Below are 24,967 nucleotides of genomic sequence, written 5' to 3'. Positions count from 1 at the left end.
CTGCATCCTCACCAACTCCCACAGTGCAAACACCTATATCTCCACTTACTATTAAAATCCGTTACCATTTTTCTTAAGCTCATAAGTCATACCGATACCACTCACAATTTACTTCATTTTTTCTCACTTCAAATCCTACCATGAATACCACAATGGCAGCGCCGCCACCAAACTTCTGGGGAGACATGCCCGAAAATGAATATTATAAATCTCAAGGCGTAACGAATTTTAAATCCTACTTCAAAACTCCTCACGGTACCATCTTCACTCAGTCATTTTTACCTATACCTCATGACAACAATAATAATGTTGTTACTCTTAACACGAGTAGTACGTATTCGACTGGCCCCTGTATAGCTCCGTCCCATGTGAAAGCCAGTGTCTACATGACACATGGCTACGGGTCCGACACGAGTTGGCTATTTCAACAAACATGCATCACGTTTGCCACGTGGGGTTACGCTGTATTCACCGCGGACCTCCTCGGCCACGGCCGGTCCGACGGGATCCCCGGCTACATCGGCGACATGGACAAAGCCGCCGCCGCGTCGCTTTCATTTTTTCTCAACACTCGCCGGAGTGATCAATATCGCCACCTCCCCGCTTTCCTGTTTGGGGAGTCCATGGGCGGCGCCGTCACAATGCTCATGTACTTCCAATCACCGCCCGACACGTGGACTGGTCTGATCTTCTCGGCCCCACTGTTTGCATGCACACAAGACACCAAGCCGTCTAGGGTTAGGTTATTCATGTACGGACTGTTGCTTGGGCTGGCTGACACGTGGGCCGCGTGGCCCGAGGAGAAAAAACTTGGAAATGCAATTAAAGATTTCGAGAAATTAAAATTAATGTTACAAAATCCACGTAGATATTCGGGTCGGGCTCGGGTTGGGACTAAACGAGAGGTGGCGAGAATGGAGGATTATTTACAAAATAATTTTCATAAAGTGAAGGCTCCGTTTCTGGCTGTTCACGGCGCCGACGACGGCGTGACGTCGCCGGCGGGATCGGAGATGTTGTATAACAAAGCAAGTAGTGTTGACAAGACACTCAAGTTGTATCAAGGGATGTACCATTCTCTGATACAAGGGGAGAGTGACGAGAATGTTAAGCTCGTGTTGAGTGATATGCGGGCTTGGATAGATGAGAGAGTTATCAAGTACGGCCCAACTTGTGAGGTCCAGTAAGCAGGCCTTTATTTTTTATGTTACTTGTTTATAATGATTTGTTACGAAATTTGAATTATTTTGACACTTTGATTCTTTGAAGACTCAATATTCCGATGACTTTGTTAACACTATAAAATATACTCCCTCCGTCCCTCTCGGAATTGTATACATATGGATGGGGCACGGAGACTAAGAAAAGTGTATAAAATAATGTAAAGTAGGAAGAATGAGAAAGAAAACTGGGTAAAGTAGTGGGACCCATCAATATATAATTGATAGATTTGAAAAAGTAGTTGAAAGTAGTGGGTGAGTGGGGTTTTTATATTATAAAACTTGACTATTTTAGGAAAGTTTTGAAATGTATATGGGACGGAGGGAGTATAGAGTTACTTAATAGGAGAGCAGTGCTTTTTTTAGGTCTGACGAAAGGATTACGATTCCAAATATTCAAAACTAGAATAATTAACTGTTAATCTTTTGATACTAGTGGACTCTTCGCTGAGTTTAGCCAACTGCCAATATTTAAAACGGGAAGATAATTTTCATTAATATTATATATTTAACACAAATTTGATTTTAGGAGGTGTTTGGTTCATTAACAATGAGCCCGATTGACGGAAATCATAACCTCAATTTCATGCACGGGTATTTAGATTAATTATTTAAACGTATTAAATGGGAACCCAATATTTTTAAGTGATTAAACTATACTCTTCTCATTTTTTAAATTTCCATGCCATTCACATATTATTAATTAACCATTTCCATACCTTCTCTTTTCATTCACAACCTTGATTCAAACGTCTCTTCTAACAAAATGAGGAATGATGTAATGACACCATGAATCCATGATAGCTCAAAATCCATCCGTGATTCTTGTAATTTGAATGTTATACTCGTATAGGTTAATAACAATCTCATACTCCCTCCGTCCCATTTTAATTGACACTTATTCCTTTTTGGGACGTCCCAAAAAGAATGAACCTATTAAACTTACTATTTTTGAACACTACTTTTCACTATTACAATCACTACTTTCTTCCACTATCTCTATTCTATAAGAGCAAGTCCAAGAGTGTCTTAGTTGATGCCCTAAATATAATATAAAATATCATGTCCTAGTATTTTAGGACATATTTTACCCACTTGAACTCCAACAATGTGCCTTATTCTTACAAGATGTTTAATATTTTATTATTAAAAACTCTCTTTCATCACTAAAGCATAATATAAAAATGGAGAGAGAAAATGAGTGTTGATGAGATTTTATAATAAAATATGTTATAGGGCAAGGAGAGAGATGCCTCAAAAATAAGGCTTGAGCATGTTGTCCTAGTGATATAAGGCATCACTAGGACATTGTTGGAGTAACTTTTTCCATCAAATGCCCTAAATGATAACTTAGGACATGAGATAGGGCATCTCTTGGACTTGCTCTAATAATATAAACACTATTACACACACTACTTTCCTCCACTATCTCAAATCTATTATTAAAATTTTGATGGGTCCCACCACTTTACCAACTTTTGAACTAATTTATTTTCTTTTACTATTTTTTTTAATCTCCGTGAAAGTCAAAGCAATTCAATCTTTTCGGGACGGAGAGTACTATCCAAATTCAACACCACTCAGGCAGGCCACATCCAAAAGTTAAGTTGTGCATGCTTGCAAATTAGCATGGGCCCTTACGGGCGCGCTTGCACTGAGTCCACTTAGAACAGGGTCCAAATGTTCTGTGTGCATACTTGCGTACATGTACATGCTGAAGAGATGATTGTTTTTCAGTTTGGCGTTATTAAAAAAGTGACGTTCATTCTAGTTCTTCTGCATAAACGGGCTTGAACATAAAATTATTGAATAATTATAACTAAACCCCTTTTTCTTTCTTCTAGAATATATTTTTTTAATTTAAACATGTATATAATTTTATCTTGAAGGTTTCTTGTATAAACTAATTACCAAGAATTATTGTTAGATACGACAGTACAATAGCAGACCTAATTAAGCTGGTTTCTGTGCTTGTGTATTTTTAAGATAATATATTTAACTTTTTTTTTGAAAGAACTAATTTTAACTTAGAATTGTATTAAAAGAATATCCCAAAAGTTTGAACAAAAAGAATGAGGGTTTGGTTGTTCCATGGGATTTGTAAGGCCAGACAGACTTGCTTTAGTCGCACGTAGAACAGAACGAATCGTCTGAGTTCTAACCAGAGAAGCCCGGTCTCAAAGAATGGGGCTGAGACCCCTCAATTAGAGGCGGCAATCGTTTTGTTTCGTATACTTTCGTTTCGTGTACCCGTATCCATTCGTTATTGATTTCGGGCACCTAATTTAAAACCCGTATCCAATCCGAATCGTTTCGTGTAATTTTCGTGTATATTATATATAAAAATATTAATATAATTTTAATCAAAAAATAGTTTTAATATATATTTTCCTGAATAATTTTACTAAATATGAATGATATATATATACTTGCATACAATTCTCTACAAATTTGTTAATGTATCTCTAATATATATTTACATGTACATAAAAATATATATATATATTACACAATTATATATATAATATATTATAACATATATATATAATAAAAATTATGTACAAATATTTCGTGTACTTTCGTGTATTTCGTGTACCCAAAATGAAAATCCATATCCGACACGAAATTTTTCGTGTAATTTCGTGTTTCGTGTATCAAAAATAAAACCCATATCCATTTTTTTCGTGTCGTTTTGTTTCGTGTTAGCATGTTACGTGTCAAATTGTCAGACCTACTCTCAATGATCCTACATGTTCGGATAAAACATACTAGCTTAGTTCAAAAGAATCCGGATTTAATTTTTATCCATCGAAATCCAAATTTGGATAAAATAAAGGGGTTTTTTAATTCATAACCACGTTTTCAATCTTATTTCAAAAATACTACCTTCTCCAATCTTATTTTCAAAAATACTACTTTATCTAAAACATTTTCCAAAAATATTTTTGGAAAAAATACTGTGCTTGCATATGCAACCATATATGCAACCATATATGCAACTATAAATCCTGATTTCAAGTTTCAGTTTTCAAATGTCATTTTCGACCTCATCTTTGGAATCGATATATATATATTTGAAAAATATTTTCAAAAAAATAATATTTTTGAAAATATTTTAGAGAAGGTAGTACTTTTAAAAATAAAATTGAAGATGATAGTATTTTTGAAAATAAGATTGAAAAAACAGTATATAACATAATTCCCCTAAAATAGATACTTATCCAATGAACATCCGGCTGCACGCATCAAAGAAACAAAAGCATGGACGGTAAACATGGTCAAAGCTGGTGTAGCAAACTCTGAAGATGAACTGTGCAAGGAACGTTTAAGTAGTCTTGTACACATTAATCCATCCAAAGTGATCGTCAATGTTTTCCCAAATTATACTCTTTCCGTCAGAGCAAGTTCTTTACGTTTACTGATTCTCATATTTTTATAAAATATAATTTTATAATATTTATTTGATTTTTTCTCTGAATAGTTTGAAGTTTAAATTTTATTTAAAAAAATCATGAAACTATATTTATACCTTAAAGATTTATGTGTCATATTATAATTAAAATCTATACACCAAGCATCTCTGATAAGTTGACTAAAATTTGAAGATGCTTCATAACACGCGGTAGATTTTAATTATAATCATTTTCTAAAAATTGTGCTTTATATTTCATTAAAAAAACGTTATGAAACTTTATTAATGAAATAAAACACGCGGTAAAGTATACTGCCTCTGTCCCAGGTAATTGTATACGTTTCTTTTTCACTGCTAGACACGTTTTTTAAGACTTTTATAAAACATAATTTTACAACTTATTTTTAAAATTTTCCTGCCCGCAAGAGTTGGTTCAGCTGGTTAAAAAGGGGACAAGTATCCTCTTGGTCACAGGTTCAACTCCCGAAGGAAGGTGCAGGCTATTGCGTGAGCTCGTGGGTTTACCCAGTACGCACCCGAAGGGTAGCGGCTGCGGGTTCCTACGTTAAAAAAAAAAAAAAATTCTTTTCTAGTATAAAAATATAAATGTTATACTTTTATATAAAAAAAGGAAAATCTTAAATAAAATTTACAAAATTATACTATATTTAAGCATTAAAATCCGCCTCTCGTTCCTCAATGTATACTATTGACCGGGCGGAGGGAGTATTCATTAGTCATAGACAACCAGACTATAGCTTTCTTATTTTGACCCTCAACCTCAACCTGTAATTGGACCAAAATATCTATCATTTGATGTTTCAGCTACAAAACGTTGCTTTTTTCGTGTGGCAAAAAAAACAGCTGCTTTTTTTAGTGGGATATATACCATTATTATTTATATTTATTATTTCACAAGATTCCTTGGTACATTAGATCCTTTTTTGTATCTCAACTGTATCTTCCGTCTACGCTTCACTTTTCATATCTTCCGTTTCTGTTTTTTTCTCCCAATTCCACTTGTGCAACACACATTATTATTTATATATTTATTCCTCAAAAATTAGTATATTTTGCAGTTGCTGCCTACCCCTGCTCTCATCTCTGCACCAACAACTTATTTGGAATTTTCTTTTTTCCAAATCCTATACATTTTGCCTAATTTTCTTGATTCTCTCTTCAACTTTTTCCTCCCCACCAATATATGTGTGTGTATATAAAGATATTTGTATGTATACATTAAGTTAGCCCCCCTCTTTCCCCAAGCCACCTTATCTCTCCACCCCCATCTCTTAAAAATCAAGTCTTGGGGTGTTCTTGAAGGCACCCAGAGAGAGAGACCAGAGAGACAGAGAGAAACCAGAGAGACAGAGAGAGACTAGAGAGAGAGATGGCAGCTGTTCTTCAAACAAGAGGGCTTCTGTCTTTACCTACCAATCCCAAAATCAAGTCTTTCATCTCCCCACCAAATGGTCTTAGAAACAGAATTAGTCCCACAAACAATTTGAAACCTAAAAATCTGAGTGGCCTTTCTTTATCTGTCAATGGGCTGCCAAGATTTCAAGGGTTTATCACTAAACCTAGTTTGGTTGCCCAAAAGAACAAAACTTTTCATGTTTGTAAGGCTGAGGCTGCTGCAGCAGCTGATGGGCAACCACAGTTTAGTGAAATTGAGGCACCCAAGTTTATGGGTATTGAAACAGTAACCCTTAAGAAAATTGTGCCTCTTGGGTTGATGTTCTTTTGCATACTGTTTAATTATACAATTCTTAGAGATACTAAGGATGTTCTGGTTGTGACAGCAAAAGGGTCTAGTGCTGAGATTATTCCCTTCTTAAAAACTTGGGTTAATTTGCCTATGGCTATTGGTTTTATGCTTGCGTATTCTCAGTTGAGCAATGTTTTGTCAAAACAGGCTCTTTTTTATACTGTTATGGTCCCTTTTATAGCTTTCTTCGGGGCATTTGGGTTTTTGTTGTACCCTCTTAGCGGTTACTTCCACCCCACTGCCCTTGCTGATAAGCTTCTTGCTTCACTTGGTCCTCGTTTCCTTGGTCCGCTTGCAATTTTGAGGATCTGGAGCTTCTGTTTGTTCTATGTCATGGCTGAGCTTTGGGGAAGTGTTGTGGTGTCGGTGTTGTTTTGGGGATTTGCTAATCAGGTAAAAAAATTTCTTATTATGTCATTTTTGGCGGTATAATTTGGTCTATATAATTGGTATATTGTATTATGTTATATTGTCTTCGTTTAACTTAGTTAGTACCTGGAATTCCTTGAGGTTTATTTTATGAACAAGGATTTGTTGGACAAAATTGTTTCAGTTTTCTTGATTAATAGTCTAGCATGGACTGTGGAGCAAGGATTCTAGCATGTATTTTAGAGCCTTAAGTAATTGGTTTGATCTGTATTGTGTATATTGTTCCTCATACATTATCTTAACGGAAAAGTTGAGATTTACCAACCAGTCTTTGGCTTTTGACTATTGTCAAAAGATGCTCCATTGTGTATTCACGTTATGCTGTGATGAAAAAATATGTAGGCTATATGTATGTCTTTTTTGATTTCCGTGGTTATAATTCCTGATTTTTTCTTGGGAGTTAATATTCTTGATCATAAGATCTTAAGGAGGAAAGGATGCATCATTACGTTTATATTAAAAGGTGGCGTCATGCACCTTTTTCTTTAGAAACAAGGTGCGTATTGAAAGAAAATTTGAATAAGCAGTAAATAAATAAATACAAGAGGCCTGATATGAAATGGAAATGAAGACTAAGATATACTTACTTTCTTTGTCCGTGACATACTGAAATGTTGTCATGTTACACATGCTTGTAAATTTGTAGCATTGTATTGTTGTTTGGACATGTTCATGTGCTTAGGCATGCTCAGGCTTGAAAGTGAACCTTTGTTGTAGTGTGTGTGTGTGTGTGTGTATTGCCAAATGTTTTGTCTGACGGACAACTATCCTATCTTACATTTGACATGGATTGAAACCATAAATATAGGGTCATTAACTGGTAGTTTTGTTGCAACAGTATTGTATAGTTGTTTACTTTACAGTTCTCTACAGCTTCTTAGATCATTCGTCAAGAAGGATGCATTCTTCTGTATCAGTTCCTCATTGCATGTGTATAGAGAACTGTACAGTTTTATGAACTGGTTTGGATTAAGATGTTGTTTGCCTTTTGATATCAGTTAACAACTTAACAGTGGTTGGAGTTTTTTGAAATTCTTGTTCAACATATGTTGTATGTGTTCCCTCAGTCAAAAATAGTATGTGCTGCTGTAATCTGACTGTCTTAACAATCTTATTCGGCAGATAACGACAGTGGATGAAGCCAAAAAATTCTACCCTCTGTTTGGACTCGGAGCTAATGTTGCCCTCATCTTCTCTGGCCGTACAGTCAAGTACTTCTCAAATTTAAGGAAAAATTTGGGCCCTGGTGTTGATGGTTGGGCCCTCTCCCTCAAAGGAATGATGAGCATTGTGGTTTTGATGGGTCTTATTATATGCGCTCTTTATTGGTGGGTCAACGCTTATGTTCCTCTTCCTACTCGTAGTAAAAAGAAGAAGGTAAGCTTCAAAAGGCATTATTTTTGTATGTATGTGCTCGATATGTTCAAACAATTCTTTTCTTGAAAGACTATTGGAAATGCCAAGAATTTTTATTTTATTTTATTTGGCAAAAACAGACTTGACGGTTTTATGATCATGTACAAGAAACGTTTCGACTACAGATTTTAATTACTTCTATGTACTGTTTCCATGTCTGGACTTGGTAACTAGCGATAGTTATTGGCAGGGAATTTTATGTGTTATATGGTTTGCTGTTATCAAGTTATACTTTTATTTCAGCTTACATAACAGAAATTTAAAATGGCAGGAAAAGCCGAAAATGGGGACAATGGAGAGCTTAAAATTTTTGGTGTCGTCTAGTTACATTAGGGATCTTGCTACGTTGGTGGTTGCATATGGTATAAGCATCAACCTTGTGGAGGTTACATGGAAATCAAAGCTCAAAGCTCAGGTAAAGCACTTAGTTTGGCCTTGTTTTATAATTTGATATTCTTTCTCCGTTTGGTTTTAATTTTTATTTATTATTCTCATTTTAACATTGATTTTATTGCTCCTTTGATTCTAATCCTTCTTTCTTACTCTCTGACAGTTCCCAAGTCCAAATGAATACTCTTCTTTCATGGGCGACTTCTCTACTGCTACCGGTATTGCAACTTTTACAATGATGTTGCTAAGCCAGTGGATATTCAACAGATATGGCTGGGGAGTGGCAGCAACAGTTACACCCACAGTCTTGCTACTCACAGGAGTGGGATTCTTCTCCTTACTTTTGTTCGGTGACCCGTTAGCACCTGCTCTTATGAGTTTTGGGATTACTCCGCTGCTAGCAGCGGTTTATGTAGGCGCGATTCAAAATATTTTCAGCAAGAGTGCCAAATACAGCTTATTTGATCCTTGCAAAGAAATGGCATACATTCCTTTGGATGAAGACACTAAGGTTTGATGCTTTATCTAACACTTAATTTATAGTGACTTCTACCAAATACATGGCATATATAATTAGTATAACTGTACCTTTTGGCTGTAGTTGTTTTATATAAGTAATAAAGATGTGTCTATTAATAGTTAGGCTCACAAGCTACTATAATACTGGCAGTTTAATGTCTGTTATCTTTTCTTCATAAGGGAATTGATTGTGATCCATATGTATTGATTACGCAGGTCAAAGGAAAGGCTGCAATTGATGTTGTATGCAATCCTTTAGGGAAATCCGGAGGTGCTTTGATCCAGCAATTCATGATCCTGACGTTTGGTTCACTTGCAAACTCAACTCCCTACCTTGGAGGAGTACTTCTAGTAATCGTTGTTGCATGGTTAGCGGCTGCCAGATCGTTGGATAAACAATTTACTGCTCTTCGTCGTGAGGAAGAACTTGAAAAAGAGATGGAGGAGGCCGCTGTGAAAATACCAGTTATCCCAGAAAATGAATCCGGGAACGGCACCATCGGAGGGGGCCCCGAACTGAAACCAATAGGAGGCGACTCCACCGGAGTTTCATCTTAAAGCTCAGCGCCCTCCAAGGTTTACTGATATTTGTTGTTTAGTAACAGAACGGGAGAAGTACAATTGTCGTGGTGATATAGGGAAATCATTATTTGTAGGAATAATCAGAAATTGTTGGAAGGATTGTCTTCTTTTTACAGAAATAATCATAACCAGGATAGTATGTTTGATTAGGCTCAATGTAGCTTTTTTAAATGCTATCGTATAATTGCCATTAGTTTGTATCGAAACATATTTGCTTGCTGAAAGAGTTTCTGTTAGAAGATTCGGTTAACGTGAGATAAATGTCTCATTCTTATTTTCCCTTGTATTGTTTAAAAATTTATCAAGAATATTGCAGTAGCAATAATTTTTTTCAAACAACTTCAATTTATTTATTCTTTGACATTTTACGTTTGTTACCAAAAGCAACATGATATTTCATATTAGTAAAAACAAAACAAAACAAAAGTCCCGGTCACAATTGCTTCATATAATATTATATTAATATTAACATCTTAAGTTTCATATGTTTATCTAAAATAAACATATATAACGATCAACTCAAAATCATTTTGTATTATTATAATTTATATACTATATATTTGTTATGAATATGATTATAAAAATTGAGAATCATAATTAATCGCTTGAACACCTTAATCAAAATTTGTCGAAAATTTATCACTTTTTTTAAATAAATCCAAAAAATTCAATAGTATTAGAATATAATTTATAAAATAATATTTTTTTTAAAAATTTAATAAAAAATTAGCTAAATTTTTCATAATAAATCAAAGATTTTTAAAAAATGATTATAAAATAATCTTAGTACAATATTGTAATCCCCAAGGCTTAGATTTGATTATGACTGCAGTGAAATGAATGGGTTAAAAGAACAGAACCTCATCTAAAACCCCGCCTTAAACCAAACATGCTCTGTATCTATATCCTTCAATGGCTGCTGTCTCTCCTAAAACCCCTCAAATCCCACTCAATTCCGACATTCATTTATCCCCTATTTCCAACACCCTTAAATCCAAAACCCTCAATTTCTCCCGTATCATTCAAAGACACCATTTTTCTCTCAAGAAAACCCAAGAAGTCTCTGTTTTTAGCACCAATTCAACTGATAACAAAGACCCAAATTCTCAAATTTGTGAACTATGTCTTCAGGGGAACTTGGAAGAAGCTCTGACCCATTTAGAATCACTTCAAGAACTTCAAGTGTGTGTGGATGAAGATGCTTATATTGCTGTTTTGAAGCTGTGTGAGTGGAGGAGAGCAGCTAATGAGGGGTCTAGAGTTTATGGTTATGTTTGTAAAAATGGGTCTAACTTGAGTCTGAGGCTTGGTAATGCTTTGTTGAGCTTGTTTGTTAGGTTGGGTAATTTGGTTGATGCTTGGTATGTGTTTGGGAGAATGTCTGAGAGAGATGTGTTTTCCTGGAATGTTTTGGTTGGTGGGTATGCTAAAGGTGGGTTTTTTGATGAGGCTTTGGATTTGTATCATAAGATGTTGTGGGCTGGGATTAGGCCTGATGTGTATACTTTTCCATGTGTTTTGAGGATGTGTGGTGGCGTTCCTGATTTGGGGAGAGGGAGAGAAGTTCATGTTCATGTGTTGAGGTTTGGTTATGCATTGGATGTTGATGTACTTAATTCTTTGATTACTATGTATGTTAAATGTGGGGATGTTTGTAGTGCTAGGATGGTATTTGATAGGATGGTGAATAGGGATAGGATTTCATGGAATGCAATGATTTCCGGGTATTTTGAGAATGATCGGTGTTTGGAGGGGTTTAGAATGTTTTTTATGATGCGGGAATGTTATGTTGATCCGGATTTGATGACAATAACTAGTTTAATTTCTGCATGTCAGAGTCTTGGTTACCAGAGACTAGGGAAGGCAATCCAAGGGTATGCTATGAGAGCAGAGGGTGGTATGGATGTCTCTGTGGGTAATGCATTGGTGCAAATGTATTCCAGTGTTGGTAATTGGGAGGAGGCGGAGAAAGTTTTTAGTAGAATTGAGTCGAAAGATGTTGTATCCTGGACATCAATGATTTCAGCTTATGAAAATAATGGGATGCCTGAAAAAGCTGTTGACACTTATAAAATGATGGAACTTGAAGGAATTAGACCAGATGAGATCGCTTTGGCCAGTGTACTATCTGCTTGTGCTTCCTTAGGCCTTTTGGATATGGGTACTAAGCTACATAAGTTTGCTAAGAGGTCTGGACTTATATCTTATGTTATAGTGGCAAACACTCTAGTCGATTTCTATTCCAAGTGTGGATGCATGGATCAGGCTCTTCAAGTCTTCGACAATATACGTGAGAAAAATGTTATATCTTGGACTTCCATTATCCTTGGGTTGCGTATCAACAGTCGGAGTTTTGAGGCACTAATTTTCTTTAGGAATATGCAACTCATTTTAAAACCAAATTCTATTACATTGATTTCTGTCCTATCCGCATGTGGTAGAGTAGGAGCTCTTATGTGTGGCAAAGAGATTCATGCGCAAGCATTGAGAAATGGATTAGTGGTTGATGGGTTTTTTCCAAATGCTCTCCTTGACATGTATGTAAGGTGTGGGAAGATAAATCTTGCATGGAACCAATTCAACACACAGAAGAGAGATTTAGCTTCTTGGAATATTCTTCTTACAGGCTATGCCCAGAGGGGGCAAGGAGCACTTGCTGTTAACTTATTTAACAGAATGATCGAAACAGAGGTACATCCTGACGAGATAACTTTTATATCTCTATTATGTGCTTGTAGTAGATCTGGAATGGTGGCTGAAGGTTTACAATATTTTAAAAGCATGGAACATCAATATTATATTACCCCAAACTTGAAGCATTATGCTTGCGTGGTTGATTTACTTGGCCGTGCAGAGAAGTTGGAGGATGCTTACAAATTTATCTTAGACATGCCAATAGAACCAGATAAAGCCATCTGGGGAGCGTTATTAAATACTTGTAGGATACACAAGCGACTTGAGCTGGGAAAACTAGCTGCTGAACATTTATTTAAATTAGATGATAGCACTCTGGGATATTATACTCTTTTGTGTAACTTCTACGCTGACAACGGTAAATGGGATGAAGTAGCTAGATTGAGAAAGTTTATGAAAGAAAAAGGACTTAGTGTTGATCCTGGGTGTAGTTGGGTTGAAGTGAAGGGAAAAGTTCATGCCTTCCTTAGCGGAGACGATTTCCATCCCCAGATAAAGGAGATAACTGCAGTTTTGGAGGGCTTTTATGACAAAATGGCTGCTGTTGATGCTAATGGCCCAGAAATGAGTTCTATTACCGAAGTCGAATCTTCTAAAGCTGACGTTTTATGTGGGCACAGTGAGAGACTAGCGATTGCCTTTGGGCTTCTTAATACTGCTCCTGGGATGCCTATATTGGTAACAAAGAATCTTTACATGTGCAAAGGCTGCCATAATACAATCAAATTTATCTCAAAAATTGTACGAAGAGAGATATCTGTTAGGGATACAGATCATTTTCACCAGTTTAATGATGGAATCTGCTCCTGCAGAGATGAAGGTTACTGGGATGATTAACTGTTAAACATGGACTGAAACGTAATTCTGTCTTCTTTCGAGCCACAATTGTATACGGGGCTGGCAAACTGAACTTGTGGCTGGCAAACAAAACGGAGAGCTTACTACAGTACTTTGCCTGCGGTATCAGTTTGTGTGTGGCCAGTAGCAGCTTCATTGACATCTTGCCCATGTCTTATTATGTCTGATTATATGGTACCACACGCTATGCTTCATTTTTTACATATGATATAGTCATGTATATTCACCACACTCAGCCATGCCTGAAGAAGAAGATGGTTGCGAGGAGTTTCTTGTTTCATGCTTGGCATACTTCATCTTCTCAGGTTTGTTGGCATCCTTCTGTACAGAGTGCTAAGCGATGACAGGATCTCATATTTACATGAATATTCACATGTGGAATCCAATATGTTGTCCAGTAGCTGAAATTCTGTATGTCACATGAATGATATAGTAATGAAATGACTTTCATAATGAAATTATGTTCTTACTAGCATGATGTCAGGGGTTTTGACTTGCATTATGTCAATGACTGATCTAACAATATCTTACAAGAATAAGATTTTATTGATAAAAAAGAGGTACAAATATACTTGCAATGCAAGAACACAGAACAAATCTGAAATAAATTTATTATTCAAAGTCTGGAAGCAAACAGACTTAATACACAAATCACTCACAACCACCGCAACTCACTCTCTTATTCAGTTATAAGAGTATCACTATCAGCAAACAGCACACTGTACTTGAATAAAAAATAAACAAATTCCAATCATATTCGCAAGTTTGATAATGTACTCCACAGGCTTATATCTTGACCGCTTTCTTGATTGACTTGATAGAAGATCTTAAGAAATAGTTGTTGGCATCATCATCCCTGTCTTCATCACCTATGACTGACGGCTTCTTCCTGATACAATCGACCCCTTTTCTCATTCCACCCAAGATTATAGACGGAGAAGATGGACTTCTCCTAAAACTTTTGCTAAAACTCTCAGATCTTGCAAGCCCTTTACCCTTGTCCCTTTTATCTTTTCTCTCGAGGCTGGTGCTATCTCTTCCTGTTGTTAATTTACCCCTGAAACTTGCCTCATCTGAACTACTTTTTCTTGATGCTACATAATAAGGTGGAGGGTTATGCATAAAGGTGTTCTTTGCTTCTACCTTTCCCTCTCCTCTTCTTCCATCAGCCTCTGTTCTGGTGATGTTTGTTTGCTGTTGTTGGTTTGTGTTCAATTGCATTTTTTTAGCTTCAGTACTGATGAAACCTTTTCTCTCACCAGCTGCTGCTTGATGATGATGACAATCATCATTCTGATCCGAACTCTCTGCTTGCTTCTGTATCTTTAATACATTAATTGTTTCTGAAAGTTTTGGAGTCTTAACCTCCTTAGTCGGATATTTGAGATTCAGCTTCCTAATAATCTCATCAGTTTTACTGTTGTTTTCATCCTTTTGGAAGTCATTGCTCTCTTTTGAATCATCCAGTAAAATTTGAAGCCACTTGTCTAAGTTCCCTTTACCATGCTGTTTTCTTCTCTCTTCGTCCTCCTCTCCTGGTGATTCAGGAAGACCTGGAATTTTGAAGTTGTGCATCTTTCCATCCTCTTCTATATTCAATTTCTGAAGATCTGTGTCAATTGATTCTCCATCCCTCAAGGCAACTATAGCTTTGTTGAGATCTTCTTTCTCTTCCTCTATCTCTTGATTCTCTTCATCTTCTTCATTAGTCAATAAGCCACTAGCTTCGGATGCTTTTTGCTCCTCTTCCAAGAACACTCTTAGTTCCTTGTGTGGGGTCTCTGGCTTAGTAATTTCTGACAAGCAGTTTACAGAATGGCTTCTTCTCTCTCTCAAGGGAGATGCACTTATTTTTTTCTTATGAGGCGTGCTTGGTCTGTTTCCTGGTAAATACAAAACTGCCTTTTCATGCTTTTCTGGGGAAAAGGAATCGTCACTCATTCTTGATCTCTTCCTTGCTTGCTCCCACTCGGGCCTTGTCAGAGCCTCTAGCTCATCTCTGTGTTTAAATTTTCTGTGGAGTTCTCTCTCAGAAGAATCACATATCGCTTTCTGAGCTTCAAGTCTTGCCATCAAAGCATTACTAGCAGCCTGATTCAGTCTCACTTGCTCCTTATATATCACACTCCTGCAAACGTAAAAAGGATGCATTTAGTAAATGAATGTTAAAATCTTTACAATTGATTTATTCTTTACTGGTATAGGGTCAAATACTAAAACCCTTACTGGTGCATAGTGTCTCGGATCATTTTCTCCAGCATTGCTCTGTAAGAGGATTGTGCTTCTGCTAGCCGCCTGCACTTTTCAGCCCTCCGTCTTCTTTTTATCAGAACCAACTCCAAGTCCTGGATGGTAAGTTTTTCCTCCTCATTCTTTCGTGTCAGTTCCTTCACTTCGTCATCCAGTTTCTGTATTTCTCCCTGCATCTTTGTTGTTTCTTCTTGTTGCTTGAAAGAGTTTCTGGCCATGACAATGGCCTGATATGGATTTGTTACCATGTTAGGGTTTTCATTTTCTTTCAACATGCCAGCTTTTGGTTTTCTTGCTGCAGACAACCAGAGAAAAACAAGCATTAGTTTATGACTCCTATAATTGACAATCAAAAGGTAACATATTCAATTTTCCTTTCACAAACCTAATAGAGGAGTGTTGAAAGAGGATCCTCTGTTGCTCTCAACGGACTTCATAACCAAAGTATCATAAGATTCCCTTCTAGATAGAACAACAGCAGCAGGAGCAAGACCTACTTGTTCTTTTGACTCTATAAAATGCTGTGGGAAAATGTGGGAGTCCACAGTCTGCGAGTCATTCAGTTCTTCGCATTCACCATTCAAGAAAAACAAAGAGAATGACCTGTACCTGTTAAACATACACGGGATGCATAGATATCTTAAATCTCACATCATATGAGTTGCACTTGTTGAAATGCCAAACCAGAGAGAATGCAAAGTAATCAACCAACCTGAAGTCCGAGTTTGACGAAGCAAAGACGGACAAGAACTGGTTTATAGAAATGCCCACTTGGAGATCCCACCAAGGTATAAGAAATTCCAGGTTGTTATGTTTCTTCTTGCACACTTGCCACTGTAATATCTTTAGATTGCTTGGTACTGTCAATCCACCCCCTACAATTTCACCAATACAAGCATCACAATTAAATATCTATCTGTATTCTATATTCAATAGAAATATGACATATTTATGTACAGTTGAGGGTAATTACTTGAGCAAGGAAACCAGTGATCAATACTCCAAGCAAGTGGTGAAGCTGGATCAGCATGATAATACAGCACATTGCCATATTGATCCACTCTAAAAGTTGCTGGATCAAAGCCAGCATTCCTGACAAATCGAAAATTCAACAAAATTACAAAAGAAATTCCACTGAAGTATGAATCAAGAACTCACAAGCAAAATTCAATCAACAATTACCCAAGGTGGTTGAGTTGTTTCCATAACAGACTGGCAAAAATACTGGGCTTTGTCGTCGGCTTTGCTTTCGAGTCAATAATAGGGAACATCTCATCCAGATCCTTCAATCTCAACACCTACTCCAAATTCACAACAATCAGTACATATAAACACACACAAAGAGCTTCAAGACACAATTTTGGGCAAACCCCATTTCTTAAAAGCCTCCATACATGACAATGAGAAGCGAAAAATTTGAACTTTCGGAGAAAAGGTGAGTTCTTGACATACCTGATGGTGTGAGAGAGAGTGGGGAGTGAAAGTGAAAGGAGGGCCATGAGTGTAAGACCAAAAGCTTCGATCTTTACAGAGCTTAGAGTAAGCAATTGGGTAGCCAAGGCCTTGATCAACTCTCATCTCATCTTCACTGAACATCAAATCTTCAGCCGCCATTTGAAATGCAGAGAAGCTCTTGTAACTCAACTGAAGCTCACTTGTTTGAGTTGTGTTGTTTTAAGAGTCCCAACGGTCTGTTTGGTTTATAAAATGATGATTTTTTGTTCAAAAAAATATATGGTCATTGTTTGTAACGTTTGTGGGGCGTTGTAACGGCTACATATTATGCGCCCACATTTAATACTATGTTTTGTATGCACCGCAAAGTCCAATTTTTTTTAAAATATGTGAAGAGACGGTAGTGCCCTTGATATAAATGGTGCGTTAGATTTGAGTGGGTTGAAAGACGATAATGCCCTTGGCAAATCGAGCTGGCGAGATGATGAATTGTGCTGAAGTGGTCAAACCACATTTTTAAATTAAAGTACTCCCTCCGTCCTACCAGCATGTTTACGTTTACTGTTTGCACGTATTTTGAGACTCTTATAAAGTTCGATAACGTTTTTTACCTTTTTTTTTATTTGAATAAAAGTTTAAACGTCAAACTTTTTTTCAGGATTTTTTTAAAAAATAAATATATAATGTAAGTATACTTTATAGGATCCTTAAAATGCGTGCCAAAAAGTAACGTAAAGAACTTGGTGAGACGGAGGGAGTAGTGATTATCTAATCCTTCTATTTCTGAACAAATGATATGATTTAGAAAGAAAAATGAAAAAGTTAAACAAAAGGTTGATGATTCTCTTTACCGTTAAGTACTACCTAATACATTTTTTATTTTCATCTTCGAATCGTTTTGAATTTGCCTGAATTTCAAACATTCAACTTGTGAAATTAAGTAAATATTCAACACTTATATACTGATTAAATAAACTACTTTTTTTCACTAAAAAAAAAAGAAAAAGAAAAAGAGAGCGGTATTTTATAATCAGTGACTGTCTGAGAAAGTTCTTAACTCAACTTCTTCATAATTTTTTTTGCCCAAATTCAAATAAGCAGAATTCAGAAATGTGTTGAACATGTCTTGTTTTCATGTAACTAAACAAGCCGAGTCGAGTTAAACGAGTTAAATCGAGCCGGACGAGCTCGCGAGCCGCCGTACTCGAATTACAGCTCTGCAATGTAAAAATCTTATTATGATCTAAATTACTAATAACATAATTAAAAATGAAATCAAGAAATACTTATCCAGTAGTGATTATAAATTTTCTTGAAAAAACTGCGCACACTTTAGAAAAAATCCCGAGTCGATATTCTTCTGATTTTCTTATTTGGCCACTCATACATTACGTCAACAGAACACCAATTGTTTTAGCATTTTCGACAAAGTACATACAACAGACTTTAATATTATTATTATTATTATTATTATTATTATTATTATTTTAATATTCTTATGATGGCCAAAATTATACTGAAATACATATTCTAATTTGTTATAATTTCTTTAATATAATTTAGAGCTATTAACCAAAAAACCCAATCAACTTTTTATATTTTTGTCAAAAAACCTTTAAACTTTTCTTTTCACTAACAACCCCAATAAACTTTACTAAATTCATGAAAAAATTTAATCGTAGTTACTTATGTTTTACATAGACTAATCATGATTAACACATCTTATGTGGCAACATGACTAAAATTAATAACAAAACAAAAAAAAATTATTTTTGTGAAGATATAACTACAAAATCTAAAATAAATATAACTTATGATTTTGATACAAACTTTCGTGTCCGTGAATTTTAACAAATAATCATGATGATTAAGCATCTGTTTGGAAGTGCTGTTAAAAATTGATGTGCTGTCAGAAAAAGTGCTGGTAAAAAAGTGCTGTTATATAAATCAGATAACTGTTTGGTAATTTTTTTGATATTTGCTTATTTTGAGTTATAATATAAAAAAATAATTTTTTTTGGTGAGTTTTATTAGTGAAATTTATAACAACTTCCTGCAAAAGCTGAAAACAGCTTTTTCCAAAAGCATGTGAGGACCTGCTTTTTCTAAAAGCAACTTTTCAGCTAAAAGCTGCTTTTAGATTTAACAAACAGTTTTACACCTGCTTTTTAGCAAAAAACTGTTGTTGCTGTCTGCAAAAGCAACCCCAAACTGTACCTAAATAGCTTACTTGACAAAATATAACAATTCAAATAATAGAAGAAAAAACAAGGGGGTGAAAAATCTGATATGTGACAAGTACATCTTCACTTATTTTCATATTATTTTTAAATCAAAATTATAAAAATATCATACTATAAAATCATAATCCGCCAATTATCCTTAAGTAGAATATATATACATATGACTCGTAGAAGTTAGACACTTAAATAGAATAATTAATATAAATTAAGTTTAAATAAATTATAAAACGGTCAAAATAATATATTATTTGATACAAACGATGAAAACACTTAGATCTTCCTCGTAGCGTGGGTTTATGAAATTATAATATTATAAAATATTTTAAAAAAATTATATTTATCAATGAATAGATAATATGTGGCACATACATGTATAAAGAAATGCAAATAAGGGAAAGATACTTAAATTTAACCAATGATTTATATTTTTATATAATTTAATAAAGTTTATTGGGGTTGTTAGTGAAAATAAAAGTTCAAAGATTTTTTGGCAAAAAAATGAAAAGTTGATTGGGTTTTTTGGTTAATAGCTCTATAATTTATTACAGCTTTACTTTCATTACTCTATTTCATATGTTAAAATACTTGAATTGCTCCATGAGGCTTCCGCATTTTTTGCTCAAACAATATACACTGCAAGCACTCTTTTGCCACATAAATACAAAACTAGACCAACAAGGAGAGCAACGATTCTGAATTCAGATGACACATATTTCATCCCCAGATACCCAAACTTGATAGTTGAGTAGTACAATCCTAATTGTTTCTTGTGAAATGCCCACAAACACATTGTTATTGGGCACAACAGTTTATCAGTACAGTTAAAACAGCTTTGGTCCAAACGACACTTTCTCGATGATACTTAATTATAAACATATCCATTTTTGTGCATTACAGTTGCTTTTAAATGCCTTGTGTTATTTTCTAGCTGATTTACAGATAACAGAATCCTATTTCATCAGTGTGTATAATCCAGACAGTAGTATATATCGTGGACTGCAGATTGCTCCAAAATTAACGACTAAAGATGTACAAAAAGGAATAGCCAATAAAAGAGAAACTGGTTTATTATTTTTCCCAAAGATATATGACACTGCATAGTCATTAGTCCAGCCAAAATAATTATTTCTAGCTTCTGCGAAACATATAGGAAAATCCAACATTTCCTGTGTACCCGATCAACCAATAGAAAAAATGTGGTACCAGACAAAAAATTGATTTTTTAGACTAACCTCTCATCGTCCTTGGATCCCTACTGTTCTGGTGGGCTTAAAACAGTCTGTATTGCACAATACAGCTGATCTCACCATATCTCCGAAGCTGCCATCATCAAGTTAGCCAAAGTAAATTTAATGCAGAACAAGGCACAGACGCACAGTGATAAAATACATATAACGATAATGACACATGCAAATTAACAGAAAATATCCTAGTGCTAAGTATACTCACCGATCAATACTCTTCCTTGCTTTCTCTGGCTGCTCTGTGTCATTATTTGCTTTTTCATTATAATCAGCATTCTTCTTCAATTTTTCTCTCTTGTCAAAGCTACCCCACGATTTATCTCTGCGGTCTGTGCTAATCCTTGGGTTTTCTCTCATGTCTGTACTTGGCCTAGACATCTCTCTATGATCTGTGCTATGCCTAGGTTTCTCTCTAAAGTCTCTACTGTGTCGCGGATTCTCTACATAATCTGAATATGTTCCTGATACACTTCTGAGATGCAATGATTTCTCCACAGCTATAATGAACTTCTTCAGATGCCTAACATATTCGGGAAATAACTCCAGGTCACAATGCTTCCCTCCATTTACCCAAAGTGGTTCATACTTCTCTTTGCAGAGATCCCAAAGCTGTTTCCCATGTGAGTGATCCACGACATCATCTGCAGTTCCCTAATATTACCAACAGAATGAAATGAGACCACATAAAAACCAAAACAGTCCGACACAAAGATGTAATTTGGCAAAAAAAAGGGGGGGAACGATCCCATATCCAAACCTATGACACAATCAACTTACACTTAAGTTACTCCGACTAATTTATATTAAATAACGCAGTGAGTCATTAACGCTTTATCCATCATATTGGAATCTACAAATGCAATTAATAAATATATAAGCATCGTTAACAGTGTAGATTTACATAATATTTCTGTATAACCTTCTCCAAACTTAAACATCTGCCAAATATGTGAATAAGAGTATATAGCACCATTCACAAAACTTCAAGCATGGATCTCTGGTTGATATTCAGTTTTAAGGGACAAGGTAACCAGGACTACAGAATGGGGTACTGTTGGAGCATAATATCACCAGATTTTTCACACTAGATGGCCCTACCGCTAAATTTTTGATACTAAAGTGTCATCCAGCGAAAAATCACTCATTCTAGGGTTCCTATCATCCATCGCTTTCTTTCTACCGGATGTATTCTACTACCATTCGACTGTTCTGGACCATTTGCAAAAATACAATAGGACCTAATTTGACCTCAACTAAAGCTTTTTCTTTATGTGGATATTGTAAAGCTAATTAATCTCCAAACACTACTAATATATACTGGTATGGCATTTATAAGACACAAACAGTCGGAACTGGCATATGACTATCAAGAAGGTACTTACATGGATGACCAAGATTGGACATTTGACAAAGGGTATCTTATCAATATTCTGCAGAAGTAGAATTAGGAAGAATATGATCAGTAAAGAGTTAAGGACAGAAAAATAATTATCAGATGATATAATTTACCACTACATCGAGCAAGAAGAACCTTATATATATCAAACCAGAAAGTACGCTTCACTGGATACATGACTCGAAGTCCAGACAGAATAGGACTATGGAGAACCACTGCCCTCAATCCTGATAATTGTGATGCTAAATCTAATGTCGGCCCACTTCCTACAGACTGGCCATATAGTATAATATCTTCCTCTTTTGTCCCGTGAGTCTCCTGTAAGAATCTATATGCAGCTCTTATGTCCGCATAGGTGTTCTGTTCACTTGGCTACACAAACACACACAAAAAAAAGAATAATTTAATTAGCTCATCAAATAGAATATTTTTTTTCCAAATTAAAACAGTATGTTTGTACCTTGCCAGTGGATTGTCCATACCCCGAATAATCATATCTGCAGCAGCACAAGCATTTCACTATTTCAGATATTTTGGCAATGGACAAACTTTTTTTTAGTAACGATCATTATTGGTCTATATCCTTGTCTACAGCCTGTCCTCACCTTAGAAGAAACATGCTGGCCTAGAGGACTGAACATATAACTAATTCACTGGCCTAGAAGACTGAACATATAACCAACTTGTTGGCCTACAAGACTGAAAGTATAACTAATTAAATTGCACCCAAACACTATAATATTGGAAAAGATAAAGACTCTTTAAAATAGCCAAACCCAAATTAGAAATTCAGAATAATTAGAAGAAATTAGTTCATGGAATACAACAAGGATGAGTTCATCATGTGAACAACCAAAAGATGAGTCCTTTCTATTCTAAACCTAGACCGCGAGTATCTAAAACCCATCAAGATGAAGACTGAACATAAAACTAAATAAAATCCAACCCAAAAAATATATTTTTGGAAAAGATAGAGACTTTTGAACAATCGCCATACCGAAATGGAAAATCCAAATAATTAAGAAGAAAGTAATTTGTGGGAAACAAAAAAGGGTCAATTAATCATGTAAACAACCCTCTGTAGTCTCTAAACCTACACTGCTAGTAAAACCCATCAAGATAGACCAACAAAATTGTAAACTAATTGATCGAATTAAAGAACTAATTTTCATGCAAGTAAACTCGGTGTATGATTATAAACAATATTGAAATCAATCGGTCACTACAGATCACAAGTCACAGTGCAACAAACCATTGATACAGTAGTATCACTACAAAATCAAAACAGACACACCCTGGCACATACTATTGTAACGAAATAATATACTAGTAATATGCAATAGAGAGACAGGGAGAGAGAGGGGGAGAGAGCGAGAGAGGGAGAGGGGGAGAGAGAGAGAGGGAGAGGGGGAGAGAGAGAGGGAGGGAGAGGGAGAGAGAGAGAGAGAGATTTGACTGACCCGAACAAGTTGACTCGAAGATGGATACTGAGCTGAGCGAACAAATCGTACATCTGACCCAGATCAGCAGCGTTCCCATGTGAATACAACACAGTCATATTCGCCGCCGGATTTTTAAAATAAATCCCCACTATCTCCGTACCTCTCTTGGTCTTTATCTTCAATACGTCGACGTTTGGTCTCTCCGTCATCCCACCACTACTCATCCTCATCTTCCCATCTCCATCCTCAACCACCTTATACGACGGCGGCTTCGGCGGAAAGAACGCAAACTTCGCTGCCATCGACGAAGTCACCACCCCCATCTCTCTCTCTCCCCCTCTCTCTCTCTCTCGCTGAGTGTATATATCAGTAGAATGGATTAAGATAGAAAGGCGAGAAAATAGAGTAGAGGGCTACTGCGTACAGCTAGCTCTGGGGGGGTGAGTTAGTTTTGATATGAAAAGAGGTGATAGAATATAGATAGAGGGGAGGAGATATAGATATGATTGGTGGTGATGATAATAGGGGAGGGAATTCCGGCGAGAAAAGGTCAAGCGCCCACGTGTGTTCATCATGCTTCCAGTTCGGACCGGCTTTATATAAGTACTCGTGTTGATTTAGGACGCGTGGATTTTTCGGTGGACCTGATTTTGCGTCACTCGTTCGTCTTTTTCACCGATTTTCCCCCTCGAATAAGATGCTTATTTATTTTAATTTCTTTAATTATACTTCCTCTGTTTGGATATAATAGTTGTTTGACTTTTTTGCACGCACTTTTAAGAGTTTTGACCGTATACTTATAATTATTATTTTTAATATTTTTCTTTTGTGAATAAAAATATATCACTAATACTTTTATTCAAAAAAAACAAATTTTTAAAAATAATAATTTTAGGTGTGTGGTCAAATCTCTTAAATTTGCGTGCAAAACAGTCAAGAGACTAATATATCCAAACAGAAGGAGTATATGAGAAAATTATTATTAAATTTTGGTTGCGGGATAAGAATACATTTGGTAATAGATTCAGAGTGTAAAATGCCTATTTCTTTTTGCAAAAAACGCATAAATACTCATACTTAATTTCGTATCAATTTATCATCCCAATTTCTAATTTGCACCTCTGCCGTTAAAATTTTCATTGACTTTAACATTAAAAAGAGTTTGCACCTCTAATTTATATTTGCTTTAGTTTTCGTATAGTCCATGCGGATCATATGCGCAATATATTTTTAGAGTATACTTCAGAGGTGTGGCCAAAGTTTACACCCATTTTCAAAAAGTTGGTCGGACTTCCAAATTTTCAAAACAGTGGCCAGACTTTGGCTCTGCTTTTTAAAACTGTGGTTGCCGTTAAAAGCCACTAACGGGACTAACGGAAACAGGGGTAAAAATGGGTTTTTCTGCAATATTTTAGGCATAACTGCATGGCATTCAATTAATTAACATAAACAGACCCTTATAACAGAAATAGACGCTGCATCCAATGCAATTGGAATCAAAACATGAAATTAAATGCAACATAACAAGAGTATCTTCATTTCAAAATGAGTAAAACTTGTCATAATAAACTGTATCTGAATTTAACCCAAAAACAATTCAACCTGCTAGTTTGCAAAAGATTACAAAAGATCAAGATTTGCAAGTTTGC

The 24,967-nt window shown here is 35.7% G+C and overlaps 5 protein-coding genes across 5 annotated transcripts; 3 read left to right on the top strand and 2 right to left on the bottom strand.

The window, feature by feature from the left end:
* On the top strand, positions 1–1,253 carry LOC108194156 (caffeoylshikimate esterase). Its single transcript, XM_017361064.2, has one exon. It carries the CDS (start codon positions 141–143, stop codon positions 1,185–1,187), a length of 1,047 nt encoding a protein of 348 aa, XP_017216553.1. The 5' UTR covers positions 1–140; the 3' UTR covers positions 1,188–1,253.
* Positions 1,254–5,732: 4,479 nt separating this feature from the next.
* Positions 5,733–9,986, top strand: LOC108196407 (plastidic ATP/ADP-transporter). The gene is made up of 5 exons (XM_017363675.2): positions 5,733–6,793; positions 7,952–8,206; positions 8,517–8,660; positions 8,799–9,146; positions 9,371–9,986. Exons 1-5 carry the CDS (start codon positions 6,023–6,025, stop codon positions 9,710–9,712), a joined length of 1,860 nt encoding a protein of 619 aa, XP_017219164.1. The 5' UTR covers positions 5,733–6,022; the 3' UTR covers positions 9,713–9,986.
* Positions 9,987–10,573: 587 nt separating this feature from the next.
* LOC108193521 (pentatricopeptide repeat-containing protein At1g15510, chloroplastic) lies at positions 10,574–13,763 on the top strand. Its single transcript, XM_017360214.2, has one exon. The coding sequence runs from the start codon at positions 10,649–10,651 to the stop codon at positions 13,265–13,267; it is 2,619 nt and encodes an 872-aa protein (XP_017215703.1). The 5' UTR covers positions 10,574–10,648; the 3' UTR covers positions 13,268–13,763.
* Positions 13,764–13,883: 120 nt separating this feature from the next.
* LOC108193396 (uncharacterized) lies at positions 13,884–17,253 on the bottom strand. Its single transcript, XM_017360017.2, has 7 exons — positions 16,991–17,253; positions 16,721–16,836; positions 16,512–16,630; positions 16,251–16,413; positions 15,924–16,147; positions 15,515–15,833; positions 13,884–15,416 (listed from the first exon to the last, which is right to left on the bottom strand). Exons 1-7 carry the CDS (start codon positions 17,150–17,152, stop codon positions 14,075–14,077), a joined length of 2,445 nt encoding a protein of 814 aa, XP_017215506.1. The 5' UTR covers positions 17,153–17,253; the 3' UTR covers positions 13,884–14,074.
* A 3,025-nt stretch (positions 17,254–20,278) lies between these two features.
* On the bottom strand, positions 20,279–23,894 carry LOC108193276 (uncharacterized). Its single transcript, XM_017359866.2, has 6 exons — positions 23,337–23,894; positions 22,337–22,373; positions 22,012–22,248; positions 21,863–21,910; positions 20,686–21,131; positions 20,279–20,556 (listed from the first exon to the last, which is right to left on the bottom strand). The coding sequence occupies exons 1-6, from the start codon at positions 23,639–23,641 to the stop codon at positions 20,472–20,474; spliced, it is 1,158 nt and encodes a 385-aa protein (XP_017215355.1). The 5' UTR covers positions 23,642–23,894; the 3' UTR covers positions 20,279–20,471.
* Positions 23,895–24,967: the final 1,073 nt, after the last annotated feature.

The sequence above is a fragment of the Daucus carota genome, chromosome 7 (assembly GCF_001625215.2).
Source record: "Daucus carota subsp. sativus chromosome 7, DH1 v3.0, whole genome shotgun sequence".
NCBI lineage: Eukaryota > Viridiplantae > Streptophyta > Magnoliopsida > Apiales > Apiaceae > Daucus > Daucus carota.
This window is presented reverse-complemented; position numbering and strand designations above follow the sequence as displayed.